Source organism: Stenella coeruleoalba (genome assembly GCF_951394435.1).
Source record: "Stenella coeruleoalba genome assembly, chromosome: 4".
NCBI classification, from domain to species: domain Eukaryota; kingdom Metazoa; phylum Chordata; class Mammalia; order Artiodactyla; family Delphinidae; genus Stenella; species Stenella coeruleoalba.
In genome coordinates, this window is record NC_137149.1 from 35668225 (window position 1) to 35684402 (window position 16178).

A 16178-nucleotide genomic window follows, 5' to 3' on the forward strand; every position below is an offset into this window, starting at 1 on the left:
CAGACCATTTTACAAATGAGGACACCAAGGCTTAGAGATACTAGATAGACTGCCTAAAGTCGCAAAGCCAGTAAGTGGCAGAGTCAGGATGAGAACACACAATGTGAATACATCAAACTGGTTCCCTAAAGAAAGGAAAGCAAGAGAATCTTCATTGAATCAATTATGTGGCAGACACCCTCCAGAGCAGCACAATATTATATAAAGAACATAAAATTTAAGTTATGGGGACTCGGATTCCAATCCTGCTTCAGGCTGTATAATCCCCAAAATGTCACCTACCTTCTCTAATACTCAGTTTTCTCAACTGTAATATGAAGAGACTAATAATAACATCTAAAGAATTGTGGCTGTTGTTTGGGGAAATGGAAATGAAGCACTTGTAAACTCAATAGTGCTACAGTAATACTGTTGTTGAGTTATACTTTGAAAAGCTAAAATATTTTATAAAATTTGTTTGTGCCTGTAGTTTCTGATGTTATTTCTTACTTTTCTGCTTGGTTTTCCATATAATCATTAATCTTGCCATTTGTCTTATTTTATTCAAATGCACTCACCTTTCTTGGGCCTGTCATCTATTTTTTCATCTATTTTCAAATTCAGTGCTTCTAGATGACCTTTATAGTTATGGGATTTTGTTTTCTGTTATATTTTGGATCTTCTGAATCTTGAATTGTTCAGTCTGAGAAGTGTCCACTTACATAGATATTTAACCCATGATGAAACCTTCATTTCTCTTAACTTTCTTCTTTTGTCCATCCTTGAAAGTGATTTATATTTTTGAAGATTCTTACCATTGATGCATAGAGATGTATAAAGTGGCCTTAACTTTCAATGGACAACACAGTCTTCATTCCCCTTGGCTCATCTTCTTTTATACTTAGCTTATTCTATGGTTCCAGTTTCTTTTTATTTATTTATTTTTTTTTTGCGGTACGCGGGCCTCTCACTGTTGTGGCCTCTCCCGTTGCAGAACACAGGCTCCAGACGCGCAGGCCCAGCAGCCATGGCTCATGGGCCCAGCCGCTCCGCGGCATGTGGGATCTTCCCAGACCGGGGCACGAACCTGTGTCCCCTGCATCGGCAGGCGGACTCTCAACCACTGTGCCACTAGGGAAGACCTCCATTTTCTTTATAAATAAATTCATTTTGTTTTTGAAGTTATGAAAAGCCACAAGAAGATACATTGTGACTCTTCTCCCTTTCTTAAATTATATAATATGTAAGCCTATATCTGATGTTCAATTAGTCTAAAATGTTACAGTCAAAATACAAATCATGTCTTTAGTCTACAGTTTAGAAGTAAAAATAATTTGATAGAGAAAACTCTTTAGGACTTCTGCTGTCATTGGAGTTCTGAATACATGAAATATTTTTGAGGACCTTCCTTAAACAATTAGTCCTGGCAACAAAAGGCTAAGTAACCTAAAGTTAATATAGTTGAATTTTGTTCTTTACAACTGGGGGTATCAAAGTCTTAGTTTTAGCTATGATATACTCTAAAAATTAAATGCAAAAGTAAAATTTAAAGATGTGGAAGGGTGGCAACTGGACCTGTTGGGGCAGAACTAGTCATTGTCATTAAATGATAAAAGATCTTGGATGTTTTCTAATATAAACCTCTCATTTTACAGATGAGAAAAATGAGGTGCTAAGGGCAAGTGGCTTGCAGTTAGTGGGTGGCAGAATTTGAACCTCATTCATCATCTGATTCCTTATGATGTAGAAACAACTGTTTTTTCATGATAGAGGAATAGAATTATATAAAAAAATCAACAAATCCCCTCACAGATGCTGTCTTTATAAGCTAAGAGGAAATAGAATCTTCACCCTAATAAACATATCAGAAATAATAACTGAAGAAAATAGAGAAACAATGTAATCCTCCTTTGTCGGAATTCCATACATATATGGAAGTGCATATCCTTAAGAACATGTAATTGTAAGGGTAAAAATGTGGTCCAAAAATATAGATTTAAAAAAAAAAGTATTTATTTATTGGCTGCGTTGGGTCTTTGTCGCTGTGTGCGGGCTATTCTCTAGTTGAAGCGAGCTGGGGCTACTCCTCGTTGCGGTGTGCAGGCTTCTCACTGTGGTGGCTTCTCTTTGTCATGGAGCATGGGCTCTAGCCACGCGGGCTTCGGTAGTTGTGGCACACGGGCTCAGTAGTTGTGGCTCACGGGCTCAGTAGTGGCACACGGGCTTAGTTGCTCTGCGGCATGTGGGATCTTCACAGACCAGAGTTCGAACCCATGTCCCTGCATTGGCAGGCGGATTCTTAACCCTGTGCCACCAGGGAAGTCCCCCAAAATAAAGATTCTTAATGTTGACTGAAAAAATCTGTTAAATGTAAATTCATAGGTACTGTACTGGGTACTGCTAAATTGCCCTCCAAAAAAGTGTTGTCAGTTTGCTCTCCTACCAATTATTCAATCTTACAAATTGAATCTTACAAAGATTCAATTATACAATCTTACAAATACTTTACATTGTTAAAACTTTTTTAGTGTCTTTTTCAATGTGATTACCCCCTCCCCCCAAAATATGGTATATCATTTTAATTTGTGTTTCTCTAATTACTGAGTTTTAGTGTCTCAGGGTTTTTGGCCATTTGTGTTTCTTCTTGTACAATTACTTGTGCATATGCATTGCCCATTTTTCTACTAGGGTCTCTATCTTTTTCTTATTGATTAGACATTGTTCCTTATTCTGTTACACATAGTACAGTTATTTTCTCCTGGTTTGTCACTGTCTTTTTTATGGTTTATTTTGCCACAGACATTTTAGTTTTGCATGGTCAATTGTGTCAGTCTTTTCCTAGGATGTTTGCATTATGTGTTATAAAGTTATGCTTATGTCAAATAGGGTCTCCTAAGGAAAGAGAAATCACATAGTAACTGGAATAGGGAAGTTTATTATTAACCATCCTGGGGATCAGTTAACAAGGGATTGGCTTGTAAGATGTACAGAGACCCCTAAATAATATAGGAATAGCAGCTATAAACTCCTAGGGCTGAGATAAAGCACACCCTTCCACCTCTCCTCCTCACCTCACTACTCCCTCCTCCAGGGCTGAGAATCCAGACCTTGTTAGAGCCTTGGTTCACTGGGTGACACAGAGATCACCCTGGTGCCCTACCTACAAAATTTAATAGAAATCTACTCTCCAAACTTATAGGAAATCCACCCTCTAAGTGCATGGGGAGGTATATGGCCCAAGGGAGGTGGCTACGAAACCACCCCAGGTATAGGCTGGGGAAAGCTGCTAGAACCATGCACTGCAAGACCCTGGCACTGGAGAAGCCACCTGGACTGCAGGAGCCTTGTGCTGGAAGATCTTGCTGGGAAGAGCCACAGAAACCAGGAAGAGTTCCTTCTCTTGCAATAGATTTCAGCACCTTCTACTGACAATACTTAACATGGTACCAGCTGGCAAAGGTGAAATGTTTAAAGGGCCCAGCTCCATTTTCTGCAGAGAAACAAGGAAAGGCAGATTTGGAGCCAAAGGGCAATAAATTAATAACTGGTACAGCACTTTGTTATACCTGGATTTTATCTTTGTGCGTGATTTGAGATATCCACAAACAGTATTTTTTTATAAAGAAAAAATTGGAAACAACTTAAAGGCCTATTGATAAAGAAATGATTGAATCAACTATGGTTCTCCCATACCACAGATTACTATGCAGCAGTTATGAGGTGAATATCTAGATATATGCACTGATATAAGGTCTTTAAATCATATTGTTGAATGAAAATTAACAAAATTTTAAACTATGCAATAATGTAATAATAATATAATTAATATAATATTATTCATTATAATACACACACACAGATTGTGTATTCAGCAGCAGAAGTCCTAAGAGTACTTTGTAAAACTCTTTATAATTAACATTTACTTGTAAACCAACACTAAAGTACCTCATATATCTTAATTGTGTTAGAAATATCTTTGCGCAATTTTTTGCTCTCTTCTAGCTAACTTCTTATTCATAGATGCTACAGAGGTAAAGGTTATCTCAGGTCAAATTGACTCAAATTTCAAATTAATAAAATTCTTAGAACTTCTAAATTCATATAATGAAAGTCTGTTTGTGTGTGTGTGTGTGTTCCTTTTAGGCAGATGTTGAAAAGGTTATAGCAGTTGCCTGGTTCATCTTTCAGCCCCTTCTCTTTGGACTGATTGGAGCAGAGGTAGCCATTACAGCTCTCAGACCAGAAACTGTAGGTAAGAATTTTGCTAAAATCAACTCTTCTTATATTCAGTTGAAATATCTTTAGTAGGTGTGTGTTCAGTGGTTCCCATTGTCACAATTATATAAAAAGGTAACGAGCTAAGTCTTTTAGAGCAGTTCGTTAGAAAATAATGTTTGTCAATCTAAGACAGTAAATTTTATACCTTTAAATATTGTTCCTTGTAAAGAAAAGTGACACTGCTGACTGCCATCAATAAAATGCAGGCCTTAAAGTGTTTTTCCAAGGATAAAAATGTTCATCTAGCCTTACCCTGATCAAGGGCCAGAATTTTAAAGATAAATAGTGAGTTCTATAATATGAACCCATAGAATAAAAATGTTTGTTCATTCATTCTTTTATTCATTCACACATTTGAAAGCCATTATGTTAAAACTCTCTTAATTCATAGTACTTCACTTAAAAATTAATTTACACACATATACTCATTATTTCCTCCTTTCCTTGCATCACAATATTCTTCCGTCCATACTAGGGATCCCATCCCCTGCCACCTCTTTCTGGATCTTACACATAGATTCTTCCCTTTTTCTTTTTCATCCTCAAATATCCTTGTCACAGTGTTCTTCTCTTCAGAAGTTAAACAGACTTTAATCTCTAACTTAAAATAATATCCTTCCATTCTGATACATGCTATAACATGGATGAACCTGGAAGACATTACACTAAGTAAAAGAAGCCAATCATAGAAAGACAACTACTATGTGGAATCTAAAATATGGCACAAATGAACCTATCTACAAAACAAAAATAGACTCATGTACATAGAGAACAGACTTGTGGTTGCCAAGGGGGAGGGAGGGACTGGGACTTTGGGGTTGGCATATGCAAACTATTGCAAATAGAATAGGTAAACAGCAAGGTCCTACTGTATAGCACAGGGAACTATATTCATTATCCTGTGATAAACCATAATGGAAAAGAATATAAAAAAAAGAATGTCTGTATGTGTATAACTGAGTCACTTTGCTGTATAGCCAAGATTGGCACAGCATTGTAAATCAGCTCTACTTCAATTAAAAAAAAAAAAGAAATCAACAAAGTAGAAAACAATAGAGAAAATTAACAAGGTCCAAAAATCACACTACTGTGTGATTCTACTTATATGAGTCAAATTCATAGAAATAGAGAGTAGAATGATGGTTGCCAGTGGTTTTGGGAAAGGGGAGATGGGGATTTGTTGTCTAATAGGTACAGAGTTTCAGTTTTACAAGATGAAAACGTTCTAGATATTTTTTGCACAAAAATATAAATGTTTAACTTAATTCTTACTGAACTGCACATTTTAAAATGATCAGGATGGTAATTTTTATGTGTATTTTATCACAATCAAAGTTAAATAAATATACACACATATATTTATGAAAGATATATATATATATATCCTTCCTCCATTTCACTTCCCCCCTCACCTACCACTCTATCTCTCTATTGCTCTTTTCAAACTTTTCCAGAAGGGTGTCTATATTCTCCTTTTCCATTTCAGTTCTCATTCCCTTCCTCAGTACATTTCAGTTTAGCTTCTGCCCCATCACACAACCAACCCTGCTCTTACCAAGGTTATATTATTAAATCCACTGAATACTTACCAGTCTTTATTGCACTTGATACTACTGACCTCTTTAAAACACTTTTACATTGAAGTCTGAAATTTCATATTTTCCGGTGCCTTTTGAGTCTTTACCGTATGTATGGCTTAAGCGCTGCTCCTCCTCAAAGTTCTTTCCAAAACCTTCTATGCTTCTCGCTCTTTTATCACTTCCTTGAGCTCATCTACACTCAGTGACTTTGATTATAAACTATGTAATTCCAAAATCTTTATCTCTAAATCTATAAATCCAGTGGCTGATTGGACATCACCACTTATAAATCCCACAAAACTTAAAACTCAGTGTGTCTAAAACTTCCTCTTCATCTTCTCCCCAAACCTTCAATGTTCCCTCCTGGGTATGGGATCATCTCTTTTGTATCTTGTACTTCAGCAACAAATATTTTTGAAAATCTACCAACCTGGGAGAAATATCCTCCAACAAAAAGCCACAAAACTTTTCGGTAAAAAAAATATTGCAGATTTACAGTAGAGCCTCCTGCAGTGTCTATCCCTTTTACCCAGGCTTTTGAACTTGACAAAGTTGTTTATCCTTTTTGAACTTCACTTTTTTCAACTGTAAAATGACAGGAATTACCCCACAGGTTGTAAGGATTAAGTAAAGTAATGCACTTAAAGCTTAGTACAGAACCTGGCACAGAGTAAATACTCAACAAATGTTACTTTAAAAAAAATCATCCTGTAACTTAGCAGTCACTTTAGCTGTGCCTTTCTCAGATTCCAGTAGCCTGCAGCGGCCAAGTCACAATCCTTTATTTTGCACTTCAGGATGAACTTAACTTTACCAGCAAAGGATTCTAAATGCTGACTGAATGCAGTAGCTGTATATGAAAACCAGGGCTAATGGGCTGTCAGTGTACACACCAGTATGATGAAACAGCTGTAGACTGCCACTGTCTGTTCTGATTGGTCACTGCCCAGCGAGCTCTGTTCTGATTGGCTGATTGCCCCCATAATGGCTTATAAATATTTTGAATATCGCCTCTGGTCTTATACTCTCTGTAAAGAATTCTCAACCACTTTGATGAAAATAATAATTTTTTCCTCTTCTGTGCCCTCTTACCAGTATGCTTATACTGTACTTACCTTATAGTATATTAATTCGTTTTTTATGTTTCTGTCTTCCTCTGTCTTTGAAGTTCATAGAAGTAGAGTCTGTACATTATACATTTTTGGGTACTAGTACCTAGTCCAGATCCTGCCATGCATAGTTATTGAATAAATTCTTGTTAAATAAATGCATGGAAGAAAGTGTGTTTCTTGCTATAAAGCTTAAAAGAACGTTCAAATCTCCTTTTAGAAATTAAAATATGTTTAATTTCTGTTTTCAGTTTAAAGGAATATTCTGGTTTCTCTCAGAGCAAATAACTCTTTCGGATTTTACTAAAAAAAAAAAATCAAGGGGAAATACCTTCTTTTAAACAAGTGATCTAATTAATCCTTAAAATTGATGTTTTGATAAATTATGCCTAGCCATTTTTGTCTTTTTAATTTTGTGAATGTTTTTAGACTTCTGTTGAAAGAGTTCTGACTCAGTAACCATGTGATTCAATTTTTCCCCCAGTATTTCATTATGTCTAAAAACTGAGTATTTCTTACAGGCCTTTGTATTGCCACCCTGGGCATTGCAGTATTGATACGAATTTTGGCTACATATCTGATGGTGTGTTTTGCTGGTTTTAACTTTAAGGAAAAGATATTTATTTCTTTTGCATGGCTTCCAAAGGCCACAGTCCAGGTAATGATGGATTTTAATTCCTATTTCTATATGATACCTTGACATTTTTAATAAGAGGGCTTGTTCAAATTTGGTGAAAATAAATAATTGAAGTTTGATTTATGATAAGATTTTATACTAATTTACTCTTTAAAAGTTTTATTTTTGGTATATTGATTCATTAAATATGACAACTCATTAAATTTCCTTAGATCACCAGGGTGCAACTCAAACTCCAATAAATCCCTACACTACTAGAAAGCAGTAGTAAGTAGCAGGAGGGAAGAGTTGGAATTTTTGTCAGTCAGAGCTCTCTAAAATAACCCAAAGAGATAGTTATTAACTCTATTCATTTCAATATCTTCTAAGAAGAGAGTGAAACAGAAATAGCATAGCCCATCTTAGTATCTGGAAATACTTCAATGTCTATATGATTGATCATCAGTTATGCTTGACCACAGTCTTTAATAGAGAAAGATTTATTGAGAAATAACTCAGAAGATGCTTTATTTCCTAGATTATTAGTTGATATTAAATTTTCAAACCACCTGAACCTCCTGACAAACGTCTCAATCACATGACCCAAAATTTGTGCACTCTAATAAATAGCAGTAACCAATGGGTACTCGAAAGTGTTGACCAGGTATTTGGTAGCATACCTATAATTGCTCGTTAAATTAGAACTTTATAGATCATCATTTGTTGCAAATGTAATATATCCCTGATTGTATTGTGTATTCTCCAACTAATTACAACAAATAAGATTGAACTGTTTCATCCTTGATTATTTTGCAATTATTTAAATGTGTAAATTTCTGTTTCATTAAATGAGAATTAGGTGTTCTTAATTTAGGAAGCTTTGAGGGGTGCAGTGTGCTGCTCTGTAACTATATGCCGGATTTTGTGTGGCTATGGGATTGGGGCATTATTCCAGAGAAGTTTTTCTTTCCATCAGACTTTCAAAGGTGTCTGAGACATAGTGGCTAAGAATGCTGTGAGGTTAATAGAGCACAGTAAGTTGAACAGTTTCTCCCTCACAGTATCTCCAGCCTCCACACTACTTTCAGTAACTTTAGTAGGTAAATATCAAAATAATCGCTCTAGTAGCTTTAGTATGAAAGATTTGTTTCTAACATCAACATTTGAAAGATGGCACTTTCCTGCTATGAAAACAAATTTTAAAATAAGGAGAAATTATCTGGGATGTCTTGAATAATGCATGTTCTCAAAGCAAGTATTGTATACAATTTCTTTTTTCTTCTTTTGCCACTGCACAAGAAACAAGACTTTCTTATATTTTTTTTCCACATTAGTGTTCTTTAAACTTTTTTGTCTATGACTTACTATAAGAAATATATGTATATTTTTTAAACATTTATTTATTTATTTTTTGGGTGTATCAGGTCTTAGTTTTGGCACATGAGATCTTTCATTGCGGCACACGGGCTCCTGTTGCCATGCGCGGGCTTCTCTCTAGTTGTGGTGCACGGGCTTAGTTGCCCCGCAGCATGTGGGATCTTAGTTCCCGGACCAGAGATCAAACTGGCGTCCCCTGAGTTGCAAGACGGATTCTTAACCACTAGGGCACCAGGGAAGTCCCGGAAATAGATTTTAAATGACAACTTAGCAAACATACAAACCCCCAAACGTACACACACATACACATATACTCAATGACAGAGAGCTGAAAGAGAAATATACATCATAATGTGTGCAGTTCTTGCTGAGAATTCATGAAATGTTGAATTAGTTATGGCACAAGGTGATCTGAAATAGCAAAGAGCCCTCAAACCCAAGGACTAAATGAGATAGATTTTTATTTCTCTCTAACCAGCAGTGCAGCATGGGAATTCCAGAGCTGGCAGGGTAACTGCTGTCCTCAGCGTATGCCTTTCATCCATGAGTCCAACTTTCACTGTTTGTCATCCAATGGGAAGTGGGAAAGAATAAGGTACAAGTGTCCATTTCTTTTCAGGGAACAGTTACAAGAAGCATTTATCATTTCTGCTCCCCTCTTAATGGCCAGAACTTAGATACATAGCTTCAACTAGTTGCAAAGAAGACTGGGAAAAAAGTCTGTATTTGGACAGCAATGTGACCAGCTAAACTCAGGAGTTCTATTATAGAAGGGAAAAGAGGCATTCAGATATTTGTGGGCAATGAGTCGTCTCTGCCATTGTGTCTCATCCACACTGATATTTTCTCTTCTGTTTCATTGCTATGTTCTGTGCCAATAAGAGGATAACCAGATTGATTGATGTATTTTCCCCATGTGCACTGATAATATTGCATTTTGTCTCTAAGAGTTTTCATAATACTTCCCAGTAGATAAATTTTAAACAAAACATTTCACCAACTCCTAAGGCAAAGAGTTCATCAAATTCCTAATAAGGTTAACTTCAAGTTTCAAAGGTACCTACCACTTTCAAGTTTCTTGATGTTTAACAATTAGCTTAGGCTCTACAGCAATATTCTTATGTTTTTTCATGTAAAATTTCACCATCTTCCAGTAAGTATCACTGCATTTTTTCATCTTGTCCTTTCTTAATTCCAAATTCCTAAAGACAAAAGAATGAGATGACAATTCAGTAACTTTCAACTTTACTCAGGAGGAATTTAGTATATAGAATCTTGTTATAGTTAATTAATATCCTAAGTCTGTATTTGCCTTGTGTTCTGAAATATATTTGCCTGATATTTTTGTAAGTTTACCTTATGCAAATACGTACATATGAATCATCATTCTTTCCCTATGCAAGGGCAGGGAGAGCTTTTAGATCATTAAAATCAACTGTAGTACACTTTGAAAGAAGACTAATAGAACTTTGTCAGTTGAGCAGAAGAACAAGAAATTTGTTTTTGCAAATGATAAAATAACCGTTTTTTCTATGTGCTTGTCTTATCATGCTTCCAACTTTACCTTTAAACTTTTATAGGCTGCAATAGGATCTGTGGCTTTGGACACAGCAAGATCACATGGAGAGAAACAGTTAGAAGGATATGGAATGGATGTGTTGACAGTGGCATTTTTGGCCATCCTCATCACAGCCCCAATTGGAAGTCTACTTATTGGTTTGCTAGGCCCCAGACTTCTCCAGAAAGCTGAACATCAAAATAAAGATGAAGAAGATGAAGGAGAGACTTCTATACAGGTTTAGAGGTGAAAAGAGAGAATGCCGAATATAGTCATCAGAAAGCTGCTCTCGGAGGCAACTTTTATCCATATGGATATTGACATATGTACTGTTTAAGCTTAAAATGTACTAGAACCAAGTGTGGCTGTTTCTCTAAACAGCATTTTTAGCCATTACCCTTTCCATCTGGGGGGGATGGGGGTAATGTTCTACATCTCCAACCTGATCTCTGCCTTTTTTTTTCTTTCACACACTATTCATCATTATATCTTAATTTTTATAGGGACATATACACTTGAATGTACTACCACAATTTAATTGCAGTGTCCTGTTCTGCTAACCAACAGCTTGCTCTGACTTACTATTACCATCACAGTTTCACGGTTCATGGTCACCTGGCCTCTCATGCCTTGAATTGCTTTGGGCTCCTCTTTTCTTTTTTTAAAATACCATAACACAATCCCTCTTCAATTTCTATCAATCTCTACACCAGCCTCATGAATATCATATTAATCAGGGTCAGGTAAGCTGCTATAATGAAGAAACGAAAAATGAAGTACTTAAATAGAGAAATTTATTTCCCTCTTATGAAACCAGCTGACAGTGTTACTCTGCTCATGCAGTCTACTCAGAGACCCATGTCCTTCTGTCTTGAGGCTGTGCCATGCCCTAGCTTAGGACAAAGGTTAAAGATGTCTGTCCCCTTTCTAGTCCTCAGGAAGAAGGAAAAAAGAAAGCCCAAGGCAAGCAATTTATTTTTAAGGACGTGCTGTGGAGTTGGACACATCTCTCCTCTTACATAATGTTAGTGAAGCCCACACCCCACTGTGAGGAGGCTGAGAAAGTGTCTCTCACTAAGCATTCACATCCTGGGAGATGGGAAGATCAGATTGGAGAGCCAGAAGTACCAATGTGTTGGGTGTTGCCATCACCTAATAGCATCTTCTTACAGGTTAACAAGGACCATGTAAAGTTTGTAACTTTAACCAAAAGAGTGACTTCTGTGGCAGGAATTTCAGGGATTGCAACATGCTAGTAGAGAAGATAAGAAGAAAGGCTTATCTGCAAAAGTCACATTTTATCCCACTTGATCAACAGAACGTCTCTGCTTTTGTGTGTCACCCATTAAGTTCCTCTACTCTAGGTCAACTCCTGCCTAGTTGTTAGAATAATCATATGTAAATAAACATGTCATTAGACTACCTAAGGATCTGATTTATTAGCAGACAAACATATGAACAAACTGTAAAAAGGGATATAAGTGCTCTGACAGAAGTGCGAATAGGGTACATACACCCTTCATTTAGTTGTTAGACTAACATCTCATATTGAACTAATCTTATCATTAGACTACTGTTGCAGCCCCTTCCACCATGACATTCACCTCTGTTCAAAACTAGCTTAATTTTTATTAAGCTAACATATTATGAAGCCATAGAATCTTCATTTTTATGTCAGCCTGACTCTGGTTACTTTCTGGGACTGTATTCCCTTAGTGTTTATGTTCCCAAGTTGGACTGGATTAATGTATACCAAAGTTCAGATGGATGAACTTCCTTGGCCAGGTGCACCTTGGGGGTAGCACCATAAACTTAATGCTCACCTGGTCCTCTACTTTTACAAGCTCTGAAACTAGATTCATCCAACAAATACTTACTGAAAGCCTTTGGTGACCCAGGCACATCATGAAGACTAATATTGTTTCCAGCTTTAAGGATCTGACAGTCTGATAGAGGAGAGCAACCACTAAACAAGAGATTGCAAAACAGTATGATACGTGCCATGATGCAGGAAGTAGAGGGGCGCCAGGGAGGTCGTAGCAGGAGCACCTTATCAATCCAGGGGGAGGTGCAGTTTAGACACAGCCTCCAGAGAAAGTAGGACTAGGGTTAGGACATGGGGGATGATTAGGACTTAGCAAAAGGCATGTGAGGCCCAAGGGTGCTGCAGTCAGTGCTGGTTCCCATGTTCACCAGTAGCTCTTCTCCATGTAACAGGCTTTGAATACTTTTTAACTAATACAAAATACAGTTAGTATAAGTAAATGAGAATGTTGTTATAAATATTCAAGGCCCCAAAGAAGAATTAGAAATGGAAATTTACAGAATGTAGAAATAGTTGAAGAGCACAGTAAGCCACTGTCATAGCCTATGCCATTTTCAGAGCATGCGGCTACTTCCTACCTCTACTCTACACCCAAGTCTCTCTGGCTGTCTGTCCAGTATTGGTCTCTGCAGGGCTCACCATGAAGTCTCAGGTTTGTCACCACATTGTAAGTCACAGCTCTTGACTTGGCTGGTGAACTCAGAGTTAACTTGATACAGTGTTGAGTCAAGCCAACCAAACTTACTCCACCCACCCAACCACAGATAGGAACCATTACTGTAACCTCTAGGTGCCTGAAAGAACGGTGTATGTACACTATGCATACTTCTGTCATAGTACTTATAGTCCTTTTTTCAGTTTGTTTATATGTTTGTCTCCTATTAAATTAACCCCTGAGGGGTGGGAACCTTATCTTGGTCATCTTTGAATCCTCAGCAGTTTGCACAGGGCATTTAGTAAATTTTTATTAACTGAGTCAGTGAGGAGATTCTCTTTCAGTATCAGAAAACTACCTGCCACATAACAGTTTAGATGTTAGGCTGCTTAGTCTATCTTAGTCTGCTTGGGCTACTGCAACAAAATACCATAGAACTGAGTGGCTTAAACAACAGATACTTATTTTCTCACAATTCTGGAGGCTGGAAGTCAAACGTGAAAGTTGCCAGCCTGATCAGGCTCTAATGAGGGCTCTCTTCGTAGCATGCTAATAACCTCCTTCTCGCTGGGTCCTCACAGGGTGGGGTGAAAAAATGGGGATGGAAGAGAGTGTGCAAGCTCTCTGGTGTCTCTTCTTATAAAGGCACTAATCCCACCATGAGGGCTCCACCCTCATGATCTTATCCAATCTAATTACCTCTTAAAGTCCCCATCTCCAAATGCCATCACATTGGGGGTTATGGCTTCAACTGATGAATTTGGTGGGGGGATACAATTCAGTGCACAGCAAGGGTGTCATACTTCCAAGGACAGTGCTAAACAAACACTATAAATTCATGTTCTTCAAGATGCCTATTTTTCCTAGGGTTGGTACCATCATTCTCCCTTTGAGAAGTGTTTGTTTATTGTCTGTTTGTTTGTCTTTAGGCAGACTGATTAGGCTTCAGCTCTTCAAGTTATTTTCACAGTCCAGTGTTTTTCTCTCTGGTATTAACTCCATAACATTGATTGGGCTTTAATGTTCTCAAAATATCCTCAGTCTTATGTTTGCAAGTGATCTCATCCATTACATTCTTTAAAAATGGTACTGATTATTTTTGTCTGATTACAAGATAATACACTTTCATTGCAGAAAATTTAGAACACAGAAAAGAACAATAAAGAAAACTGAAACTAATGTAAACACCCATTTTATTTTGATTCTTTTAAATTTTACTCTTAATCTAAACACCCATTTTATTTTGATTCTTTAAAATTTTACTCTTGCAGTTCTGGGGGTTGTCTTATTTTCAGAACGATATATCATCCACCAAATTCATTGGGTAAAAGCCAACATAAATACATTTGACCTCTGGGAAGGCATATAGATTGAAGAATTTTTGTTGTATACGATGAATCCTAAGCCTTCCAAAAAATAATTTATTCACCTGGTAATATTCAGATATTCATTTTGCAATGAATAAAACAGATAAATCCCTGCCTTTATGGAGTTATGTTCTAAAATCCATTCATTCACTCACTCCGAATACACTTGTAACTTGGCTAACTATGTGCCAGTTTTGCTAGGTGCTGGGAAATACAGTGATGAAGATATTCAAGGGTTCTGTTTAATGGAACTTGAATTCTAGTGGGAGATTGACTCTGAGGGGAATACAAATGTGAATAAGATACTTGCCTTCAAGAACCTTACAAGGCAGCAAGATGTGTACAAATAGCTGTAATCCAAATGAATGATTCAAAACTGTTCTCAGTGAGGAAAACTTCTTAAAGGAGGTGATACTTGAACCGGACTTTGAAGAAAGGGTATGATTTGGATTGATGAGTTGATATTAGGGAGTAAAGCGAAGAAGGGAACAGCTAGGTACAGGGCTGGCATATTAGCCAAGTGTGAAAACAGTAAAGCCTGGGGTAAACGGCCGACACTTAAGGTTGATAACGGGAATTAGTGAGAGGTAAGACTGGAAAAGAAAATTGGCACTTAAATCATACCAAATAGATCATTGGCCAAATTGCTATTTTTATTGAAGTGCTTTCAGAAGTACAGAAGATATTTTTGAAACTTTATACAGAAACTTTATACTTTACACAGAAGATATTTTTGAAACTACTTTCATATCCAATTTAGTAAAAACTGCTGTAATGAATAAGGTTCTCTTTGTTCCTCAAAAGTTTTTTTTTTTTTTTTGCTTTTAATGACATTGTTGCAAATATAACCAATTTAATTGCTATGAACTTACTATTGACTTTTTTTACCAAAAAAGCTTCAGATGTTTCTTTAGCTGCTTTTTAAGTGATTATTATTAAGTTTGTATTATATTGTCTTTAAATAAATGAAGGACATTATTTTTGAAATGTTTCAGGACATTATATTTCTATATGAATAATTTAGTTCTCTGTAACAGATGGGAATTGCTTCGTGCCATTTTGGGAGCAAGTGATATCACATGCTTTAGTTGACTAACTCAAATTAAATATGGCCTGAGCCCTCTGACCTGGTGAGAATTCTGGAACTCTGTTTGTTGATGTGCCCTCCATCTTCCTTAAATTGACCCTAAAGCATTTGACCTCCAGCAGTCCATTGCATCTGGGGCACAGAGCAATGTCCTGGAGGCCAGCAGATTCCTCTCAGAGGTCCTTCTTCCCAGCTCTACCATTTGTTCTTCATCCCAGTATCCTTGGGGATCTCCTTGCTTTTTCCTTCCATACCATGAGAACAAAGCATTTCCTTAGCCGTATAATCACAAAAGACCTTGTCTACTCTCCTAAAACAAGGAAGAAAATGACTTTAAATCCTTGCTGAGCTGTCTACACCATGCTGAAAGTGGGAAGGGGTTACAATAAAAAGAGAATTTTTACTCAGTCGCCCCAAAAAGAGTTGTAATTTGAATGAGATCTTAAATGATAAATAAGAAAAGGAGAGAGGGAACACTCCGCATAGACGGAATGACTTTAGAAAAAACATGGGGTCAAAAAGGAATACAGCGTGTGCAGGAGAAAAAGTTGTTTGGAGTATCAGGAGAAAAAAAACAGGAAAGGTCAGTTTGTCTTTCTAAGAAGTTTAGACTTTCTCCAATAACAGTTGTTTTCGTCTATATAATAGGAAGCGTGGGGAATCCATAGAGGAAACTTGAAGTCCACCTTTGGCACTGAGAACCCAAAGCTTCTGGGCCCACCTTAAACCAGAGCAGTTCTGCTTTCA

The 16178-nt window shown here is 37.0% G+C and overlaps 1 protein-coding gene across 1 annotated transcript in view; it reads left to right on the top strand.

Moving 5' to 3' along the window:
* The window catches only part of SLC9B2 (solute carrier family 9 member B2), a 48107-nt gene extending 36421 nt beyond the window's left edge, over window positions 1–11686 (top strand). The window contains exons 11-13 of the mRNA XM_079920569.1: window positions 4123–4231; window positions 7468–7604; window positions 10520–11686. Of these exons, the coding sequence (XP_079776695.1) occupies window positions 4123–4231; window positions 7468–7604; window positions 10520–10741 (468 nt within the window). The 3' untranslated portion in view covers window positions 10742–11686. The remainder of the gene's footprint in view (window positions 1–4122; window positions 4232–7467; window positions 7605–10519) is intronic.
* The last annotated feature ends 4492 nt before the right edge of the window (window positions 11687–16178 follow it).